The sequence below is a fragment of the Anas acuta genome, chromosome 14 (assembly GCF_963932015.1).
Source record: "Anas acuta chromosome 14, bAnaAcu1.1, whole genome shotgun sequence".
Taxonomy (NCBI): domain Eukaryota; kingdom Metazoa; phylum Chordata; class Aves; order Anseriformes; family Anatidae; genus Anas; species Anas acuta.
In genome coordinates, this window is record NC_088992.1 from 4,602,703 (window position 1) to 4,623,194 (window position 20,492).

The 20,492-nt window shown below is 41.3% G+C and overlaps 2 protein-coding genes across 12 annotated transcripts in view; one reads left to right on the plus strand and one right to left on the minus strand.

Moving 5' to 3' along the window:
• Positions 1 to 7: 7 nt before the first annotated feature.
• PKD2L2 (polycystin 2 like 2, transient receptor potential cation channel) lies at positions 8 to 19,494 on the plus strand. 4 transcript variants are annotated; one of them, XM_068698425.1, is made up of 14 exons: positions 8 to 956; positions 1,060 to 1,161; positions 1,462 to 1,589; positions 2,765 to 3,021; positions 3,855 to 4,076; positions 4,750 to 4,978; positions 5,479 to 5,649; positions 7,192 to 7,373; positions 8,663 to 8,780; positions 9,530 to 9,631; positions 10,977 to 11,038; positions 11,137 to 11,206; positions 12,021 to 12,127; positions 12,600 to 12,809. In XM_068698425.1, the coding sequence occupies exons 1-14, from the start codon at positions 917 to 919 to the stop codon at positions 12,715 to 12,717; spliced, it is 1,908 nt and encodes a 635-aa protein (XP_068554526.1). In that variant the 5' UTR covers positions 8 to 916; the 3' UTR covers positions 12,718 to 12,809. The 4 variants fall into 4 exon arrangements, with proteins under 4 accessions (XP_068554526.1, XP_068554528.1, XP_068554527.1 ...); XM_068698427.1 differs by lacking the exons at positions 12,021 to 12,127; positions 12,600 to 12,809 and adding an exon at positions 19,384 to 19,494; XM_068698426.1 differs by lacking the exon at positions 12,021 to 12,127 and having other exon boundaries at positions 12,600 to 12,712.
• The window catches only part of FAM13B (family with sequence similarity 13 member B), a 46,522-nt gene continuing 40,692 nt past the window's right edge, over positions 14,663 to 20,492 (minus strand). For all 8 annotated transcript variants that reach the window (XM_068698418.1, XM_068698419.1, XM_068698420.1 and 5 more), the window contains 4 exons: positions 18,876 to 18,959; positions 18,605 to 18,777; positions 18,096 to 18,197; positions 14,663 to 16,994 (listed from right to left, as the gene is read on the minus strand). In XM_068698418.1, coding sequence (XP_068554519.1) covers positions 16,871 to 16,994; positions 18,096 to 18,197; positions 18,605 to 18,777; positions 18,876 to 18,959 — 483 coding nt within the window. In that variant the 3' untranslated portion in view covers positions 14,663 to 16,870. The remainder of the gene's footprint in view (positions 16,995 to 18,095; positions 18,198 to 18,604; positions 18,778 to 18,875; positions 18,960 to 20,492) is intronic.

Genomic DNA, 20,492 nt, shown 5'->3' on the forward strand with positions numbered 1-20,492 from the left:
TTGCCTCCCCATTCCCTAATTCCTTGTCTTCTGCCTCCTCAGAACTACTGCAGCTCTCAGCCCTGAACCATGGCAGTGAGGCATCACCAAGAGTTTTCCTTTTTGCATGCTTGATGCAGAAGCTGCACTATAAAACACAGCACTGAGGCAGCCACAACTTCCCTCCTTCTAATAAAGGAGCAACTGGGCCTTATCTCCACTGACTCTCAACAAGACAGTGATTTGACTAACTCAATTTCTATGCTGTTATTCACAGCCATCTTGCTCAAAAAAACCCAAAACCATCCAAAATCCTCATTTTTGCCAAATTCCAGCAACCTAACCTGAAGCTTTTTCAGCCCTGATCTCTAAAGACAGATGGGTGAAGACAAATCCAGCCTGAACCTGACCTGTTGGGGTGCACAGTACCCCTGCAGCTAGCCAGCTCCCCTCAGAGCACTGTAAGGACAAAATGAGGTCTCGGCTTCTCACCCCACCGCTGTGCTGCTCCATAACCCCACACCCCTCAGCTGCCCGGCTCCCACCACCACCCTGCTCCTCCAGCTGGGCTGCCAAAGCAGCAGTAGCTGCTGTAACAACACTCTTTGTGGCTCTGACCTCAGCCAACACCGATTTACACCCGTGTGGGCTTCTCCCGGAGGCAAAAACACCTCAGCGCTGAGGTCAGGGCGCGGTGCCACAGCCCGACACCACCACCCCCAGCCCGCAACCACCGCTCGGCGCCCGTCGCCATGGCCGCAGCCCGCGTTCCTGACGCTGCTGAGGGGCAGAAGGGAAAACCGAGGAGGCGGCCGGGCGCTCAGCTCTCAGGCAGCCCCGCCGCCGGGACAAGCGGGGCTCAGCGGGAGCCGCCGCCCGTTGCGGTTCCAGCGAGAGGAGCGAGCCCCGGCAGCGGCCGCGGTGCGGCCCGGCCGCCATGGAGGCGGCGGCGGCGGAGCAGAGGCTGAGCGGCGCCGGTGCGTGAGGCGGCCGCGGGGCTGCTACCGGCGGCTGCGGCCTCTGGGGTTTAAAGCTCAGCTTCTGCCCTCGCCCTTTTTTTCCCCCTCTCCCCCCCGTTAGGTGTCATAAAACCCCGGCTCAGCTACAGCGGAGAACTAGAGCTGAAAACGACGCTGCGGGAGCTGATTGTCTACATGATTTTCCTTTTCACGCTGTGTCTAGGTAAGGCAGCCGGTGAAGGGGGAACCGTGCCAGGTTACGAGCAATTAATTTGAAGCCTGGCACTTGAGGAGCCGTCCCTCTTCCAGTATGCAAGAGCAGGCGAGGAGAGAGGAGTCATTTAATCCTTAACTCCACCTGTCTGCCAGCCAGAAGCGTTATTTCAGTCAAAATCGCCCCGAGTGTGTTTTCCTAGCAGCATGACTGGTGCTGATGATTGAAGAGGGAGCAGCGTGTTTAGAAGCTGAGGTCAACCTCTTTTTTTTCATCCGTGAGCATCCCCGTTTTGCCCTTTCTTCCTAGTGGCATTTGGGATGGTGAGCACCAAGATGTTTCACTTGAACGCAGTGATGTCACGTCTCTTTCTGGAAGAGTCTTCTGCTGAAGGGATTAATTTCAACAGTATTAGGAACGTGGATGATTTCTGGAAAGTAAGGCTTTCTGTGCAAATATTTTCTTACATACAGCAACCAGGTAAAGAAGCTCCTAGTGTTAATACAGAGCAATAGAGGCTCCTGGCCCACCCAAAATCCCTGTGCTAGATGGTGCAGCTTCAGCTGAAGCAAGATAAATAACTTCTTAAAATGTAGAAATTCGGAGTACAAACTGTGATGTTTGTACCTCTGATAAACAGTCTGAATAGACGGTTAAGGAAAACAATAGGTTAACTGCAGCATCACACTCTGATTGTTAGTTTCAACAAAAGGATTTGGGGTTTACAGTTATTCTGATTTTCAGCTGTTTAAAAAAAAGTTAAACCGTACTTGGTGTGATTTTCACTGGAGGCACCAGGAGAACATGCTGTCTTGGTTCACCTAGAACACATCACATCTTATTGTGGTGATCATTGCAAAACAGGTACCTCTGTTTTCACTACTAGATGAAGAACCTCCCAATATTGGCATCACTGCCCAGCTGACATCCAAAGGGAAAGTTTTTCATCCTACCCTTCCTTAAAAGTGGAAATGCCCGGCTATCACAATTCATTGGGAATAACTGTACTCCCTCTTATCGTGTCTGTTATTGTTAGTCCATAAAACAGTGAGCCCTTGCTATACAATTGTATGCTGATGTACTAACAGCAGTTGTAATACATGTTCCAAACCGTGGGGGCATGTTTTGCCCTCTGGATAATGTTTTTCTCAAATTCAGTGTGCTTTAGCTGCATCTAAGAAACATGCAGAATAAGTTTTCAAAGAGCTTCAAAAATAAATACTTTCTTTAGGTTCAGATGACGAAAAGCCTAGTCAGAAATGCATATTTCAAAACAGATCTTCAGAGAGCAAGATTATGTTAAAACAACATGCAATATGTTTGTGTTTAAACGTGTTTAAAACTCATTTAATGATACTCCAAACAACTGTATGTCGTAATTTTGCCCTGAGCAAACCCATTACGCATCTCTGATAGAATACAATGTTCACCTATACACTGCCTCACTCAATTGAGATATTTACATCTTTTTCATATGAATCCATTCTACTCCCTGTGGAATTCTATCTTAAATTCCATACCCATAAGTAACCTGGAAACCCTGTACAGATTTGTCTTTTAAAAAGCAGGGTAATAGTGATATATAAATCTTTAACCTTGCTTGTATATATAGTTTGCAGAGGGACCCCTCTTGGATGGACTCAGCTGGGACAAATGGTATGGCAACGTGACATCAGACCTCCAGGAAAACAGAAGCCATATTTACTATGAGAATTTAATGTTAGGAGTAGCCCAGGTTCGTCAGCTGAAAGTACGCAATAAAACCTGTGCCGCCTACTCACACTTCCAGAATTTCACAGAAGACTGTTACCCCTCATACCGTTATAATGCAGAAGACAAGTCTGACTTTGGTCTAAAGAACGGATCTGAGTAAGTCATCCTACTTCAGATTTTCTTGTGGCATCTTTTGGATATATATTTATAAGAGATTTTCAGATCTGAAATACTTTCAGTTGGAACCAGACAGCAAGCACAAAAGTGTTTTTGAAAATCTTACTAAATCCTTAATACCATTATTCTTCAGTAACTTACAATTGTGCATGCCGTGAGTTGAGTTTTTCCCTTGTTTACAGTGAGATAAACCATAGATTTGTTTTTATGCCAATACTATAGACAGAAATTTGGCATGGGAAATTTATAGCGGAGAGACAGGAAGGAAATGGCGAGCCCAGTTCAGCAGAAGTACATGTTAATGGTTCTATTGCCATTAATATCTCCAGAGAAATGCTCACTTATATGAAGCCTTGATTTAAATCACATGTTTATAAATTAGAATCATGCTAAAGTGTTGTGGAAACAGAGCCAAAAGGCCTGTTTCACACATTTCATTTAGCATTGATTTAACCCAATGGGAGAATATATGAACATGCCACAGTAACAATGAAGTACAAAAACCAGAGACATTCTTTTTACCTATGAAGGTTTTGAGGTAATTAAACTGTCTAGCCCACATTGGGTGAAATCCAGAATCATAACCACTTGCTTTTTTTGTGAATGTACTTGGTAGGTAAAGAAACGAGAATATTTTAAAGTCATAAGTCTCATGCTTACTTGTAAATAAAAGTATTATTTAAAGGTCTGACTTAAATGGTCAATTGCAGATGCAGTGGAACGCAAGAACTAACAAGTATAAAATAAAAAGTGAAAGCTTACTTCCGTACAGTTTTCATAGGCTAGCTGCTTTCTTTTCCTGTTTCTCATAGATGGAAATATACTTCTGCCACTTCTTTTTCCCCATGGTACTGGGGAGATGTAGGCTTTTACAGGAGTGGAGGATTTATATTCACCTTGCCGAAATCAAAAGAGAAGAGCAGAGAGAAGTTGGAATTTCTCAGGAAGAATGGTTGGCTCACTAAAGGAACCAGGGTTGTATTTATTGACTTCTCAACATACAATGCTAACCTAAACCTTTTCTGTATAATCAGGTGAGTTCTTACCTTTACTATGTGTCAAATCCAATTTACTAAGGCATGATGCTCCCTGAAAGACACAAGGAAAGGCTGTTTGCCTCAGGCATACGCAGTCATGTTTCTCAGGCAGTAGCTGGCAAGACCGTAGTAATTCATTAAAAAAAAAAAATGCAGAAATTCAGTTAGAGCAGGGAACAGACCTAGTTCCTTCATTTCCAGTTTTTTAAATGGTTGGTGTCTGTACAACTGGTTGATACTGTCAGTAGGAATGGATTCCATAGGCTTTTGCAAAGTCAAAATCTAGATTACTCATACTGTTGTCAGCTACTAGAGGGAAGACGCTCAGGGTGGGGTGAATATATGCCCTCCTGAGACAGTTTCTTTTAAGACTTAACCAAACAGCAGAGTTTGGGTGTTTGCTTAATAGATCTGTTGCCCGCACCCTTCACTTCCTTGTAATACTGTTTTCATGGGGAAGTGAGCATCACCTTTAAAAGAAGATCTTGCAGATGCAGGAGTCATCCAGTTCTCATTTTTTGCACAAATGTTCGGCCCAACTACAGTCCCAGTTACGTATTATTACTGAAATAACAATTAATGTTAGACTAGTAAGGGCTGAGACAATTTAAAGGTAACTGAGATAATTTAAGGGTAATAGTAACTAACGCCATTCCCCAATTTTTTCCAGGTTGGTGGTAGAGTTCCCTGCCACTGGGGGTGTTCTCACCTCCTCGCGTATCTACTCTGTGAAGCTCCTCAGATACGTCTCGTTTTATGATTACTTCTTGGCTTCTTGTGAAATCGCCTTCTGCGTCTTTATCATTACATTCATAATCCAAGAACTGATAGAAATAAAAAACCTGAAAATGGAGTATTTCAAAAGTGTCTGGAACTGGCTGGATTTGCTGCTGGTAGCGGTGAGCTGCTCCTTGATTCTTCTGTGCTTGCCAGCGTAGGTTGGCACTGGGTAGACACCCATCGAGCCAAAACAGCCCGACCCAATTCCTGGTTAGAGTCACTCACCGAAGAGGCCCATCGTGGCTCAGCACACCTCAGCTCTTTCCTAACCTTACCGTCAAGGTGCTGTGGCTCCACGTCCTTTCCACTCTTTATCCACCTTGTTTGTTTTAGCTGTAATCTTGGCACAGCTGGGCAGCACTAGCACACAACTGTTAGCACAGTAAAATGAGAATGTATGCAGTATGTTATATAGTACAAACCCACCATTGCCACAGTACAAGTACAAATAAATTGGCCAGTAAGGTCTCGTATGTACAGTTTATGACCCAATATCTAAAAAGTTCTTCAAATCTCACCAAGGGCCTGCTGAAATCAATGCAGTCTTAACTGTGCAAAATAAGTCTGAAGAGAAGGGGGTAGCTGGACTTCAGTTTCACTGTCTTCTGCTTTCCTTCAGGTATCCATCCTTGCCATTGGCTTCAATATCTACCGCACCATGGCAGTGTTCCTGCTTATGGAAAAACTACTGTCTGCTGAGAATGTTTATCCAGACTTCTATTTCCTTGCTTTCTGGCAAATCCTTTATGACAACATGATTGCCATCTGTGTCTTCTTTGCTTTTATGAAGGTATTGGCTCTTACTCCCTTTCTTGTACTCGAGAACTGTAGTGTTTCTAAGCTTATTATAAACATTCATTTTTACCTTGTTCCAAATGAACTGCAAAGGTGGGGCTAGAATGGGGAATTTTGTTTATAAGATTCCAGAAGTGTTTAAAATTATCTCATTCTCATAAACATGGGTCACACAGATTCCAAGCCCATCTAAAAAAAATTTTGCACATAGGCAGCTGTCTCCACTGGAGCAGCTGGGACACAACCATAGCCAAACAGCCTCCTTAAGCTCAGACTTTTCCTAGACTCAGTATTATCCAGGTCACAGCCTGACCTATACAAATGGCACGGCTGTAACAGGTGAAGCTATTCATAGTTTTCATAGCTAGAAACTATGAAAACAGTAGCTGTTTTAAAACTGTTTGTGAAACCAAAACGTATCTGAAATTGATTCAGAAATGCCTTTTGGCCAGGACACCTTTAATTTCCTTTTTATTTGCAAGTGGATTTGCTGATCTCCAGAATAGCAAACCTCCCCAAGGTTACAGGCTACTTTTACTCCTAACCAGGTGCTCTGGGACTAAACCAATCCTGTATCGTTGCATCCAGTGCCCCTACGATACCAAACCCCGGTGGCCATGACTGAGGCCATCTTTTCACCTGTGCCCAGCACACATCAGTGACTTTAGTTTGGTTGGCCTCAGCATTCCCAGGGACTGGCTGAAACTTCCCAAAACTTTGCCTGATCTCAGTCTGCTTACAGGCCACCTCTCCAAAGGTATTTATTTGTAAAGCAGCCAGCACAACGTGGCTGCAGAACAGGAAGGGGAGGTGGTCATGTCTGGCAGAAGAGATCACGCCTTACACTCATGCTCCATACAATTCAAGTTCTTGAACGTACTCCATGGGGCTTTCTGGGTTGTGTCATTTGAAAATAACAGGCTTTTGGCCTTCCTCCACCTCCCAGGCCAAGGCTGCATGAAGCAGCTGTTTGGGAGCCCTGGCTGTTAACTGGCTGCGTGGAGTCTCCCTCATGACATCCTTTCTGTACTCCAGCTGCACATTGCCCCGCGTTATCCTCCCAACAAACTCATTACTGTCAATTTGGTAGCACGACTGTGCTTACAATTAACAGCTGCCATTGGACAAGCCCCGTGTTCAGGCCTTGTTCAGGCACAGAGTAGTAGAGCTCCTTACCAACTCAGCTCAGCAGGGAATCCTCAGGTGCAGGAGGGTGGCGTGCCTTCAGGTCTCCTTGCCCAGGGCTCCGCTTCTGCCAGAGCTGACTACTCCTGCCAGCACCCATCAAAGACCTGGCCGTGCACTATCAGCTTTAGCATGTACACCCTGAAGAATATGCCTCTTCTCCAGAAACACACCCAATCCTTCATACTCTGTGTAGATGCATTCATTAACATCTGGTATGCAATTTATTTCCAAGTAAAACTTAACCTATAAATTAGGATTACAGGTAACATTCCAGAAGTTCTGTTAAGAAGATGCGATACATTCTGACACTACTCTCCCCCCCAGTAAAATATGGTCTGTTCTCTTGCAGATATTTAAATTTGTAAGCTTTAACAAGACTATGACACAGCTATCCTCCACTTTATCTCGCTGTGCCAGTAACATCTGCGGATTTGCTGTCATGTTCTTCATCATTTTCTTCGCCTACGCACAGTTCGGCTATCTGGTCTTCGGGTCACAAGTTGAAGACTTTTCTACTTTTCCAAACTGCATGTATGCAATTTTCTGAACTTTTTAATGCAAAATCCTCAGCTAGTGCAGGTACAAACAGTTTCTGCTAAGCGGAACTTTTAAGAGTACAGGTCTCCAACTCTTAAGTCTATTTTATTGAGTAAAACCAATTTTGTTGGCCCTACAACTTGCTTCCCAAAGACATCATACGTCCTAAAGAGACTACAAATACACTACATGGGTCAGAGAAGTGTAATAAAGAGAAACTTGGGAGCAGTTCACCCAACAGTGACAGGAGACTGTCCCCACAGCTCTCAAAACAAATTTGCAGTGTGTGAGCAGGCCCCCCTGGACAGGCAGGCAGCAGGCCTGGCAACAGACTGTCTTGTTTTGCCTCTTTCAAAGCAGGGACTTGAAATTACCCAGCAGATGTGCCACTGGGTATGTGGTACAGTCCCCAGCATGAAAACCACATTAAGAAATGCTTCAGAGACCCAAGGGCTCAGAGCACAAGCTGAGCATGTTCAGAAACTGGAATCACAGCTCTTTCAAGAAACCATCCAGCTGCACGGCTGGGAGTCCCTTAATCCCATGCACTGGCTCTGTGGCTTTCTTCCCCAAATTTTTTTTCAGCCACTCACCATAGCAACAACATCAGATCAATTCCAGGTGCCAGCTGGAGCTGATTATGATGGTCCTTGCACCTTGTAGCAACCTTAACCTGTAATCCAGGGTGCACTGTGTTTCAGCCGACAGCCACATTCCTCAGAGAACTTTAGAGGGGTATCTTCAATGTACCGGATTGTTTGAAAGCAGCTTTTTCATATATAATTAAGGCACTTCTAAAGCCATAAAATAGCTCATTCTGAATCCACTCAAATGTAGAACAGTCCTCAGATGCTGCAGTACGAAGGAATAAATAAATAAATGTCTTACCTTAGAATTAAATTCCCTATAGGGGGTCACAGGGGCCTATGCCACTACCTTCTATACTAACAGAAGATAAGGGATCCTACAACAGAAAGGAAATCTTTTAAAAAAATTGTAATACCAAGTGGTTTATGCAAAATGAAAAGTATTTCCTCATAACAAGACATTTTAAAATTCCTTTGCACTTTGAAGTTCTGCAGTATATGCTAAATGCCCAATTTATCACTGCAGTGTAATGCTGGCTTCCTTTTTGATTGCAGCGACTACAGTAATGGCAAATCAATCTCAATTACATCTGATTGATCTTGGGTTTTGTTTGTTTGTTTGTTTAAATAATGCTTAAAATACTTTAAGAGAAGCCAGTCAACCTCAGTCTCATGCTTTTTTTTTTTTTCTCCCAGCTTTTCACAGTTCCGTATTTTGCTGGGAGATTTTAATTTCCTAACCATAGAAGTACACAGGATCCTTGGACCTCTTTACTTCATCTCATTTGTATTCTTTGTGTTCTTCATATTGGTGGTAAGCAAAAACACTCTCTTTTTTATAAGCAGCAGGGAAGAACTACTAGGTTCTGTTGCGTAGCACTCTGAGGCAGTCTTTTCCACCCAAAGATGACACTGGGGCCTTTAACAGCAGGCTCACCTCTGTCTGCCCATCACTACACCTGGGCAGAAAGTCTGACCTCCTTTGCAGAAGTTCCCAGCTAGCAACACTTTCACAGCTCTACCTTCCTCCAAAGAGCCACAAAAGGGGCTTTTGCACCATGGAACGAGGATGTTGGCACCTTTCACTATACTGCACCGTCAATTTCTTGAGATTTTCATTTCTGAAAACTTCATTGAGAGCTCTTAAAAACTGCATGATTTCAGCCTTGTCCAGTGGGAAGGTTAAAGAGGGACTTTGGTGGCACGCTGTAATTGCAAGTTTTCTCAGTTCACCGATCAGTTTGATCGGTGCTTTCATTAGTTAGTTCTGATTGTAAAGCCATCTGAAAAAGGTGCAATATAATACAAAGAAAGCTGTCACTTCCAAGGAACTGGGGCCTTTAGCTGATACTAAACATAGGAAATAAGAGAGGAATCTCCCAAAATAGCCCCTAAAGCCCCAAGATTCTCAGAGAATTTAAATGCATTAGAAGTATGCCTCCACCCAGCAAAGCTCCTCCAGTCCCATTAGTTCCATGCCTTAGCGTTGAACAGCCCCCAAAACAAGACCAGCATAATGAACAGTTTCCAGAAAAAATGCCTAACTGCCTCCTTCCTGTGCAGAACATGTTTTTGGCTATTATAAACGACACCTATACAGAAGTCAAAGCACATTTTGCAGAGATGCCCAGTCAAGATATCCACATCAAAGACCTCGTCAGACAGGTAAGTAAATGCTTCTGTAACTACCTCATTTAAATAAATATTAGAGGAGGAATTCTATGCTACCTCAGTAGCGAAGAACCTTAAACAGCTGAGCCATAACCCTTTAAGCATACCCAATAGTTGATATTGTACTTTCAGCAAATAATTGACAGATATAACCTTCCATCAAACCCACAGGAGCTCTTAATGATTATTTTTGATACAAGTAACATACAAATTAGGGTGCAAAGAGCCTACCTTTACTTCACCCTTTCAAAAACAGTCTTTAAGACCAGCCCGGTTTGTGGTATTTCATGAGACCAACTTTCTTCAGAGCTTACTGTTGCTGTTCTTCCCAACAGAGAAACTAAAGATCTTCTCTGCATGCAGGTTTAGAGATATTGCCAAGCGTAACTGAAGCAAAGGGGCCCCACACCAAAAGCACTTGTAAGGGTATGAACCTTAACGGACAAGCAACGAGGCCTGTCTGTGCTGGTGTAACTAGATGAGAGAAGAAGAGCAGGGAAAGGGAATTAAGACGCTTCTCGAGTCAGGGCAGTCAAATGCAGTCAGTTAAAAAGCACAGAAAGCTTTGAAATAAGCTGCTAAGACAGACTGGGAAGACAAATAGAAATATGTACCTTTAAAAACCCACAGTTAGGCCATTTTTATGTGCCAGAAAGGAGCACAAAAGGGAAACATATCTTTCCCAACTTTTCAGTCCAACCTGAAACTGTGACCTCCCTTCCTGCTGAAGGGGCTGCATACAGTTCTGTTGCTGGGACAAGTCAGTACCTCCACCTAAAAACCAGCCTTTAACTGGGAAATGCAGCATCACCAGTAAGACTGAAATACATGCTGGATGAAAAACCTACCCCTTCAGGCCATGTTTCTCCAGGCTGGCTGACATCGGTCACTGTGTAGAGGAAGGCTGGCAGCGTTGTCTACTTGAAATTTTCCTGCAGGATTTTACACACGTTGTGGACGCAAATTACTTTGCTTCTGCAAAGCACAGCCTTTCATACAGCCAGTCCCATCAGCAACAGCACAACGTAGTTTCCTCCACCCAACCTTATTCCCCTACTAATCCTGGTCTAAGTTAAGATTAAATTGTACATACTAGAAAATCAAAACCCTTATCGGATTTGGATGGATATTACCTTCAAGGATTTCATGACAAACTTGAGATATAGCAGATAAGTTTCCCTGAGCTAAGGGAACCAAGCAAGCGGTAAGGATGGTGGGGTTTCTTTTTGATTGCCAAGGCACCACACGTGTGTTTTGTTCCTTGTGTTCAAGTCCTTGCATGGAGGTGTCTGGTTAAATACAAGGCAATTAACACGCTCAACATTCTGTCTCTGTTCAGAGTTGCAATAAAACCCTTGTGAAGCTCAGACTGAAGAAACCAGACGTGGAGGACCTGCAAAGGTAGGATCTCAACCCAGACTTCAGCATTTACTCCCTGGACCTAGAACAGACCTATTCTCACAGGACTTCTGTCTCTTCTCATTTGTGTGAATGAGAAGCAAGGAATTTTCATCCACTGAAAGAAAGGATATTTCCAAGCCTTCCAAAAGAAACAGTGGTAATGAAAAGGTAGGCTTTATTTTTTCCTATACTCTTACAAACTGGATATATTTCAAAAGCTGATTAATGCCAAAGGAGTCATAGTTGTCCCCACTGTTACTTATAAAACCTATTTCTCCACAGAAAACTTTTTAACATGATAGGAATAACAAAAGCTAGAGCTGTAAATAAATAAAAATTGTTAGCTATGCCCCAAGCTTTAAATGAAAGCTTGTTTGGGCTCTGTTCAGACAAGGTCATGAAATACAAGAGCAGAGCTGGCAGTAGTTCCAGGCCAGTGTGTTAGCAAAGTGCTATGAAGTTGTGAGCTGGGCATTTGCCCAAACGTTAAACTAAAACAGATGTATAGAAAAAGACGTATTTTAGAGCAGTTTGTCAGGTCATAGCCTGCATTTGCAGCAAGAATCACTGTAGCTTCCACTTGCTTTACAAAAAGGTTTCCAACAGTCCTTGGTAGACCCATATCCAGGGTAAAGCCAGTGCAAGCACTTCTAAAACATCTTAAAAAGGAAAAAAAAAAAAAAAAAAGTCTCCAAGAAAGGGGAAGTCCAACAGCTAGCTGTAAACACTGCTCCAAATAATGCTTGTGGTCTCTCACTTCTGAAAAGATGTGTATTCTTACATCCTGTCTTTTTCAAAGAGCCAGAATGAAAATTACTTTCAGATGGAGAGAGAACATTTTTCTCCCCACAAATGCATACATCTTTTCCTGCTCATGCATGCTCCCTCCCTGCATAAGTGACATGCTGATATGCTAACAGGTACCCAAGTAAACAGTGTTGGCTTTTTCTAATGTTTTTTTAATCCCTCTGGTGTGGAATAGAAGTCGAGGTTACGGAAAGGGAGAAAGCATCATCTCATGATTCCACCTGACAACACTGAACCAGGCGCTGCTTCTCAGAGCTCTGTCTCCCGTGCAGAATTTCAGCAGTAAGTGTTTGGGAGAGCCTGTTCTTTGAAGTCTTATTCCCATCCCTAGGCAGTCGCAGCAGCCCTGACTTCAATTAGCTAAAACCCTCACAGAGTGGCAACTTGAGAGACACAAGATCAACACAAAGTCAGTGATCTTAAGATGCTATTTTAAGTGCTCTTATACTGGCTGACAACAGCTGCCCTCAGAGAGGGAAGAAGATAGAGACAGAAGGACAATCAGTAGAACAGTTTGTAAGAACATTAGTCAAGAATGAGGTGGGAAGAGAATTTAAAATATTACCGCTCTTCCAGGACATCTCTTTATGGCCACCCAGAGAGGGTGGACAAAGACTGTTAAGACTTGCGCTTGTGGTGGGGTATTTCAGGACTGTTTGCAGCTGACACAATGCAAGTAAGCAAACAGGAAGGTTACAACTACAAGTTCAAGAGGAGCCCAACTCAAGTATTTGTTGCTGTATTTGTGTCCTAGGCTCCTTGGATATACAGCTGAGTTGGAAGAGGAATTAAACAATGCTAATGCAAAACTCAACAGAATTATGAAAAGCATGCAACAGATGAAGGAATTTTCAGGCATGACAGACAAGTAATATGGCTTAGCTCATCTGGTAACAGAGATGGCTTTATTTTTCATACAGTTGAAATTCAAAGTCAAAAAAGAGCAATTCTTCCCCTGACACTTTTTTATATATTTCTGGATAAAAGATGCAGAAATGTTAATAAAGGTATATCATTGTTACTTCAGTCTTCTCTGTGAGTTTCAGGTAAGTTCTTCAACCCTGAGAAGCACTCACCACCCTTACGAGCATTCTGGATAGGAATCCCTACAAATTCCTTAATGCCATTTATTCTGCTGCCTCGTGTTGTGAGACACAGACATAAGCTAGCTGCTGTTGTAACGAGAGCTGATAGTGAGCGATGACATCTTCTTGGGCCCACTTTGTATAATTCAATCTCCAGCTACGTAGCCCAATATAATCCTCAATTGCGAAGTACAGTCCAGCATGTGGCTCCTCAGCCCAGACTTCCCTGGACCACTTATGTGCACTAGTGCACCTGCTGGCAATTATAACGCTTCTCAAAAAAAATCTTATTCCAGGCACCTACTGTTTCCAGAACAGGTTTGTTTTCCCCCTGCAGGCATAATTCTTCCACGAAAAAACAAACACATGAACAACAAAACCCATACCTGGTCCAGGGCTTAATAGCTGGAACCGCTAGAGGGCAGTTTGCTTTCAACCTGAATTCTCAGAACATTTTTATTCCTAAATCCATTTATACACATTGCCTCAGCCATGGTATTATGTTCAAGCCAGAAACTGTCTACTCATACGTAGCCATTAGTATTTGTTCTTCGTTGGGACTTTGCCACAGGAAGAAATAAAAGAGAAGGAATAAATTATGTCCAAATAGCATCTGAGCATGCTGTTAACACCTGGGGTCATCACTAAGCTTCAACACCCCACAGCCTCTGCATGCAGTTCTTCAGCTGTATGTCTCAGCTGGTACGTAACATGCAAAGCCCAGCCTCCCAAGTATCCTGAAACTTGTATGAGCCCTACAAAGATTTGTAGTACTATAAAGATGTACTTACATCTTGCAGAGCAAGCTACTGACCATGCTGTGGAGGATCTATATCATGGGCAGGGGAACAGAGAGCCATTTAAAAGACACCCAGAACGAGATTACTTGACCCCAGTAGCACAAGGCAGCAGCCATGCACTGGCTCCCTTGTTCCCTCAACTTCCTAGTTGTTTTTCCTATTTTACCTGCAATACTACACATCCACAAGCAGAATCTTCAGTTTTTCTATCACTTGCCAGGCCTTACACCGCAAAAAGGTACGGTTACACAAAATACAAGTCAGTTTGAAAGACCTCAATCGCCTTTAATATGACTTTACACCAACATACTATGAATAATCAATTTGTCCAGAGGAAAAGCATCCTCTTGGGTTTACAGAAATATATGCACAATTACAGGGTTGGCTGGCCACTGATACTCATTTTAAGGCTAAGAGATCATTAGAGATACAAAGGCACAATCAAATACTGCTCGTCAGCTGCAGGTGTATTCAAAAGCAGTGAACTAATTAGCACAGTAATGGCTGAATCAGCTCTCTGCCCTGTCTCCTCCCACAGTTGCTACCATTGGAATAGACATGAGTGAAACTCACACTTTGCTCCTGCATCATCACACAGCAGGCTGGCACCCTAGCAGGAACTGAAGCCCCCATCAATACAATCCATCGAGCTGTCAGTTCAGGACCCGATCTGGTCACTCTCCTGCTGTCTCTGCTGAGAGGCACTGGCTAAAGAAGCGAAATAAAACTTAAGCTACTGCAGCTTCATCGAGGGCTGTCTCGGCACCAGAGCTGCCACCAGTTCTGGTGGCTCTGCTGGCAGGCTATGGAACTCAGGCCTGCCTGAGCAACACCCTGAAACTTTTTTTTTTTTTTTTAAAGGATTACTAAAGAACTCAGCACTTGTTTTTAAGGTAGAGGAGTGGGAAAAAGCACAAGAAGAAACAAAGATATATGACAATAAAGGTTAAGGTACTTTTATTATAAAAGTCTATACAATGAGCACCAGACATAGCAATGCAATTACATCTGGTTTAGTTATATATATATTCCATATCTATATATCCATATAGATATATAGGTTTTGCTTTTACCAAAGTAAAACTGTTATATCACAAAATGCCTAGTTCTACCATTTATTTATTGCTCAACAAGGATGGCACAAAACACACTCATAGCATAACTGTTGCCATGCTTATCTACTATACTGAATAAACAGCCAAACACTGCATAACAAACACAAAGCAGCTGTTAATTCTGAATTGGAACCAGTCTGATCACTCACTCACTTATAAAAATATTGGAATCATATAGATTTAAGCATTATAAAGGAGGAATATATTATTTAAAACATTTAAATAGTGCATATTGACATTCTGCATGTGGTATATAAAACACAAACATTCATGTACAACACTATACAGTACACATTAGTTTCAATGTTTGGATACACCCGTGTCTGCAGACTGATAGAAAAGTAACTGAAGTGTACATTGCACAATGAAACTGAATAAAATTGATAAATGGTCTCGAGACTAGTTTAACCTCATAATTCTCTAAGGTCCCAGATCATTTTGCTGTTTGAAAAAAAAAAGGCATACCACCAGTGCTCAATAGTTTTAGTGCTTTTTTTTTTTTTTTCTGAATTCCAAAATTACATGCCTACAAGCAGAGTAAAACAAAACGGGAAATATTCTACAGTACTCAGGTGAAATCTGAGCACTGAAACTCCTACTTTCGATCTATTTCATATGCTTCATGGCAGAATAGCAAGTCTATGAGGTTACATGCTAGCCACTTTTTTCTTTGTGAGAAAGTTCATTTTTGGTCTTTCATAAAGCAGTGTGAGTAATAGCTATGTTGACATCAGCCAGTCATAAAAACATGCAGTGAGAGGAGGTGCATGCAAAACATGGCCACAATCAAACTGATACACTGAAGAAAAAAATTGAGAAAGCACCAGATAAAATTAACACTTAGATTTTGCCAGATCAAAAACAGCTGCTGATGGCTGCTGCAGAGCAAAAAGCTAGCTAAATCATCATTCAGCACAGCAGATGTGATGCTCAAAACATTATTTAGTTTCAACTCTGAAGCTAAATCATGCAAGGCCCATAAACTGTTTTGCTTACATCATAAGAGTTAGATAACTTATTTTTATTCTCCAACTGTAAAACAAAACCGTGACAAACAGCAGTAACTTCTTCACTCAAAACCATCAGTTCACCCTGTGGTGTGCATGAACTACGCTGATTTTAGCCCTTGATACCATACTTGTTTCAGGTAGAGTGGATTTTTAACTGACCTAAGCCAGCTCTTTTCTGCTAGAGCTACCCAAGTCTGAGCAACATCAGATTTCCCACACACTGAAATGTTCATCCTGTTCAAGATCTTCTGAAAGTGGAGATGCAGTATCCAATTCAGACAAAACACTATGTCACCACTAGCTGATAAACAATAACCAATAGAATGAACAACAGTAACGTAAGTCCTGTAGGCAGCATGTGATATAACTTTTCAGTTTTCCAAGTATTAGAAGACACTAAGTAAGGTCACTTTCTTGTTTGTCCACTGTAATCTTTATCAAGGAGGAAACGTGACCACTAACGAGCAAAATCCACAGATGGTAATTATTACTGTTATAGATGCAATTTACTAAAACTTAAAGTTGTTCCACAGAAGTTCTTTGGAAGGAATTTCAGGCTGGCTTTTAAACGTTCCAGGAAAAAGAGCTGTATTTTTAATTTGCTGACTTTTTTCCCCACCCTACAATAAAATAGGCAACAGGAGTAGTTCAGTGTAGCATTATGGTATAAATAATTTCTTCAATAATGCAAAAGCTTAGTAACAACAAAAGTCTCCGAGTTCTTGAACACTAAATAACAAAATGCTACGGTTGTTTTGGAACAAGATGAATGCATCTAATACAAAAATTTTGATGGAAATTGTGTTTGCTAAAGTTGGATAGCGCAGTCTCAAACTTACAAATCTTATTTGCTCTCTAGACAGGACCTACTCACCGCTCAAACATGTTATAGTGGCACCACAATAAAGTGCACGAACTGGGTTCTTTCAACAGTGCATGACAAATGAACATAAGCACCCGATAAGTACAGTGGTAGCATACGGAAACGTTATTCAATGTTTTGGAGGAACGCAAGTTAAATTGATTTTGAAGAATCCTGTTTGCTGATTAGGACTTCTAAGAGCCTAAGTTTGGCTTTAATTTTCTTGTACTCCCTGTACTCCTCAAGCATTGGAACACGATCTTCTTTCTGTACATTCCTGTAAAAAGAAGCACACCTAAGTTTCAGGAAAACCCTCCATGATGCAGCAAATCAAACGTAAGAGCAACCATGTGCAGTTATCTTAGGACAGAAAAATATTGTTGTCAGGCAATTCACCAATAACAGACTGTCATATTTTAGTTCCTGGCACTTAACATTGCCATCACCTAATAAAACTGAAGCATTTATTCAGTGCAACTTATTAACAGGATATGAAGATTTCAGACCCTGTGTATATATTAAACAAAAAGACAAATAAATTTAAGTATATCTCTATTTTCACTGTATGCAGACTGACCCACAAATTGATAGCAGAATATTAGTCTTATTTAAGCCTGGATTATAATAAATTAGTGATTAATACGACTTTCTTTTTAAATGAACTCTTCATTATTAACCTCATTATTTGCCATTAAAGTCAAAAGGAGTTATGTCCCTATTTCTGCAAATGTACGATGAAGCCCTGTTAGCTGAATTTGCATGACTTATGGTCTGGGAGTTTATAGTTACAAGAGAAATACAACAGGAAGTGTACTTAAATGGGTCACAAAAAATTGGCCTCTTAGCATGTTGTGATTTTTGTTCATGATACAATACACTTTGAAAAATCTCCTACAGCATGAACAGGGAAGCAGTTCAGTTGAACTCGTAACACATTCAAATAAGAAGCCTAAAAGAACAATACGGGAAAGAGTAAAAGTGCTACACCCTTTCAGTGTTGAAGCAAATACCCACTGTCTGGACTAACCTGCTGAAAAAGAAAGACAAATAGGTGTTTCTTGGGCAGGGAAGTTTGCCTGTGTACCTGAGTTTGGTTGGTTTTGTTTGTTAATAAAACTACTTCTTTAAAAAAAAATGTAAAGAAATGGTATTTTTAATAAAAAAAATTCCTTGTTATGATTTACAGACTCTAAGGGAGGAAACAAAACTCGAGAGCAGGATTCCTCCACTATCGAAAATACCCGAGAATGTTATCTCCTTCAATATATTATTCATAGTAAAGATTAAAACAGATGGTAAAATTCATATAAAAAGCTGAAGAAACACTTGGCTACAAAACGAAGCTGCTGTCCCACATGTATTTTTATGCTAAACAAACCTTCCATTCTGCTGATAAAACTCCTCTTCAAATTCTCGTAATGTCTTGCGTAGCTTCCTTTTTTCAGCTCTGGCCTTCCACAGTTGCTCCAATAATTCAGGCCTAAAAAGAAAAATATTGTTGGCCATAAAATAAGGTTTAGATTCTTCAAAGCATACTCAAAAACAACGGAGCTAACTAAACTAATAATAAATTTATCTTGCTTACAAGGAATATGGTATCTGATTGTGAAATATCGAGAACAAACTAGTCGTTAATAAAAGGGTATAAATTTTCTGCTGTCTACACAGCTCAAGTGGGTTGAAGAAGATTTAGAAATACTAAACAATTCCCTAAACACAAGAAGATCTTAGGCATGTCAGAGGAAAGAATGCTCATTCAAGCCAAACACCTCCTGAGAAATGCTGAACATGTCAATCCTCTTCACACATTATCAAATTTGGTATCATGACTAAGTGCAATCAGTACAACTTCTGTAATAGAATTAGTCATTTCTTAATTATACACACATAGAAGCAGCTCGGGTGCTTGACAGCCTAAGGTCTCGGGTCAGTTTCTCTTGACCATCTTCAACATCAGACTCTGAGTTCTCAACTGGGCTTAAAACAGACTGTGTCTGGACAGCAGTTTTTAAGATATCATTCAGGTCCGCAGACAAACCATCACTTTCCTCCTCTTCTTCCTGAAAGTCAAAGCAGAAATTCAATATAAGAAACACTTCAGTTCCCTATTACTGGTGCTTGGCAATATGTTTTTTAAAAATGTATTTATTGTACACACCTTAATTTCTTCAAAAAAATGTGCAGTTTCACCTTCAATAATAGGCTGTAACATCTGCCCCCGCCTCTTGGTTGATGGTGAACCCTGCAACATTACAAGTTTGATTATATGCAATTAGACATTAAATGCTGGTCAGAGTTTTGTTCAAGTTGTGTAACACCTAAAGGTAGTGATTCTTTCACAAAAAAGAGACTGCAAACAGATTTACAGAGCACAAACAAAACAAGCTTAAAGACCAAATGGCCAAGATGCCCAAAGCATCCTTAAAACAGCAGAAAGTGTTGTAGTTTGTAATTTATGTAAAAATAGCTGAAACAGTAGCACTCTTTGAATTTTCAATAAAAAACACTCTACATGTTTTGCATAAAATTTGTAAAGCTCAAATTCATGTTCACTCTTGTTCCTCCCAAGCCACAGGCAGATTACAAAAATGAAGTTAAGGCCAGAGACATTTTGTATCTTCTGGCATGCACGCAGCAGGACTAATTCTGCCAGCTTCTCTTTCTAGACTACCTGAATCCCAACAATTGGAAGTGCTACACCAAAGTCATCTATTACTACCTCAGAGTCAACATCCTTTGAACTTCAGCCTGAACAGGTATTCTTGTGATATAAAGGTGTTGCTGTTGGCAGCCCGTTACACACGTGCTGTTATGCTCTGCTCATCGATTATCCCTGGACAGTATAAACACTTTCAACAGATGGACTATTTGAACAGGAGGAAGGTGAAACATGAAAGCCACACGGACAATGACCTGTCAAAGAACTTCTATTAGAGGAGCTTCCTGCCTCTTCGAACAATGCCATACAGGCTTCAGCGTATGTGATTAGTACACCACGATACCATGACAGGTATCTCATGAAAGCAGTTGTCAAATAATCCAAAAAGCAATTCTTGGAATACCTGGCATAGAATACAGCCTACCTAGAAGCTACCACTGAACAGTCCTTGGTAATTAGAGAGTTCCACTCATCTTTCTTACAGATTTCAAAAGCAGAGGCCTGTGAAATGTTGCCTATAGCACAGAACATAAGTTATATTAAGAGCTCTTCTGAATTTAAAATCCTTTTGGGTGGCTATCACCCATCCCTTTGTTTCACAACTTCAAAAAAAAAAAATTGATATTCATAAGGCTATTGGCAACATGAAACATCTCAACTGAAGAGCAGATTTTTGAGGTGAGAAACGAGTTAAAACCCAACCAGTGAAGGACACCAATAACAACCTGCGTCTCACCAGTGCTGGAGAAATGCTTAGGTATTTAAGAGCAAATTCTGTGTGTACAGAATTCCGAAAGGGCTACTGACTTAACATTGCCCTTAAACTGAAACAGGACTGCAATGTGAATTATTTGTCTATAAAATCACCTGCTCAAAATGTATATGGAAAAAAAGAACAGTCTTGAGAAGTTTTTTGTTTTCAATCTCAATGTTCTTCAGCTTAAAGTGGGTAGCTAAGAACAGTCAGAGTCAACGCAGACTGTAGATTAAGTTGCTGCTGAGTAAGACACTGCCCAGTTACATAAATCTGATAGAGGACTGTTTTTATGTAAAGAGATTATCTCATGTCAGCTATGCAGTTCCTTCCTTCTAAAAGGGTCAAATGGCTAATATCAA

Coding starts and splice junctions, on each gene's coding strand:
- PKD2L2 (XM_068698425.1), top strand. CDS start 917: ATGGAGGCGGCGGCGGCGGAGCAGAGGCTGAGCGGCGCCG. Junction 3,022..3,854: donor GGTCTAAAGAACGGATCTGA/GTAAGTCATCCT, acceptor TGTTTCTCATAG/ATGGAAATATACTTCTGCCA. Junction 11,039..11,136: donor GACGTGGAGGACCTGCAAAG/GTAGGATCTCAA, acceptor GTGAATGAGAAG/CAAGGAATTTTCATCCACTG.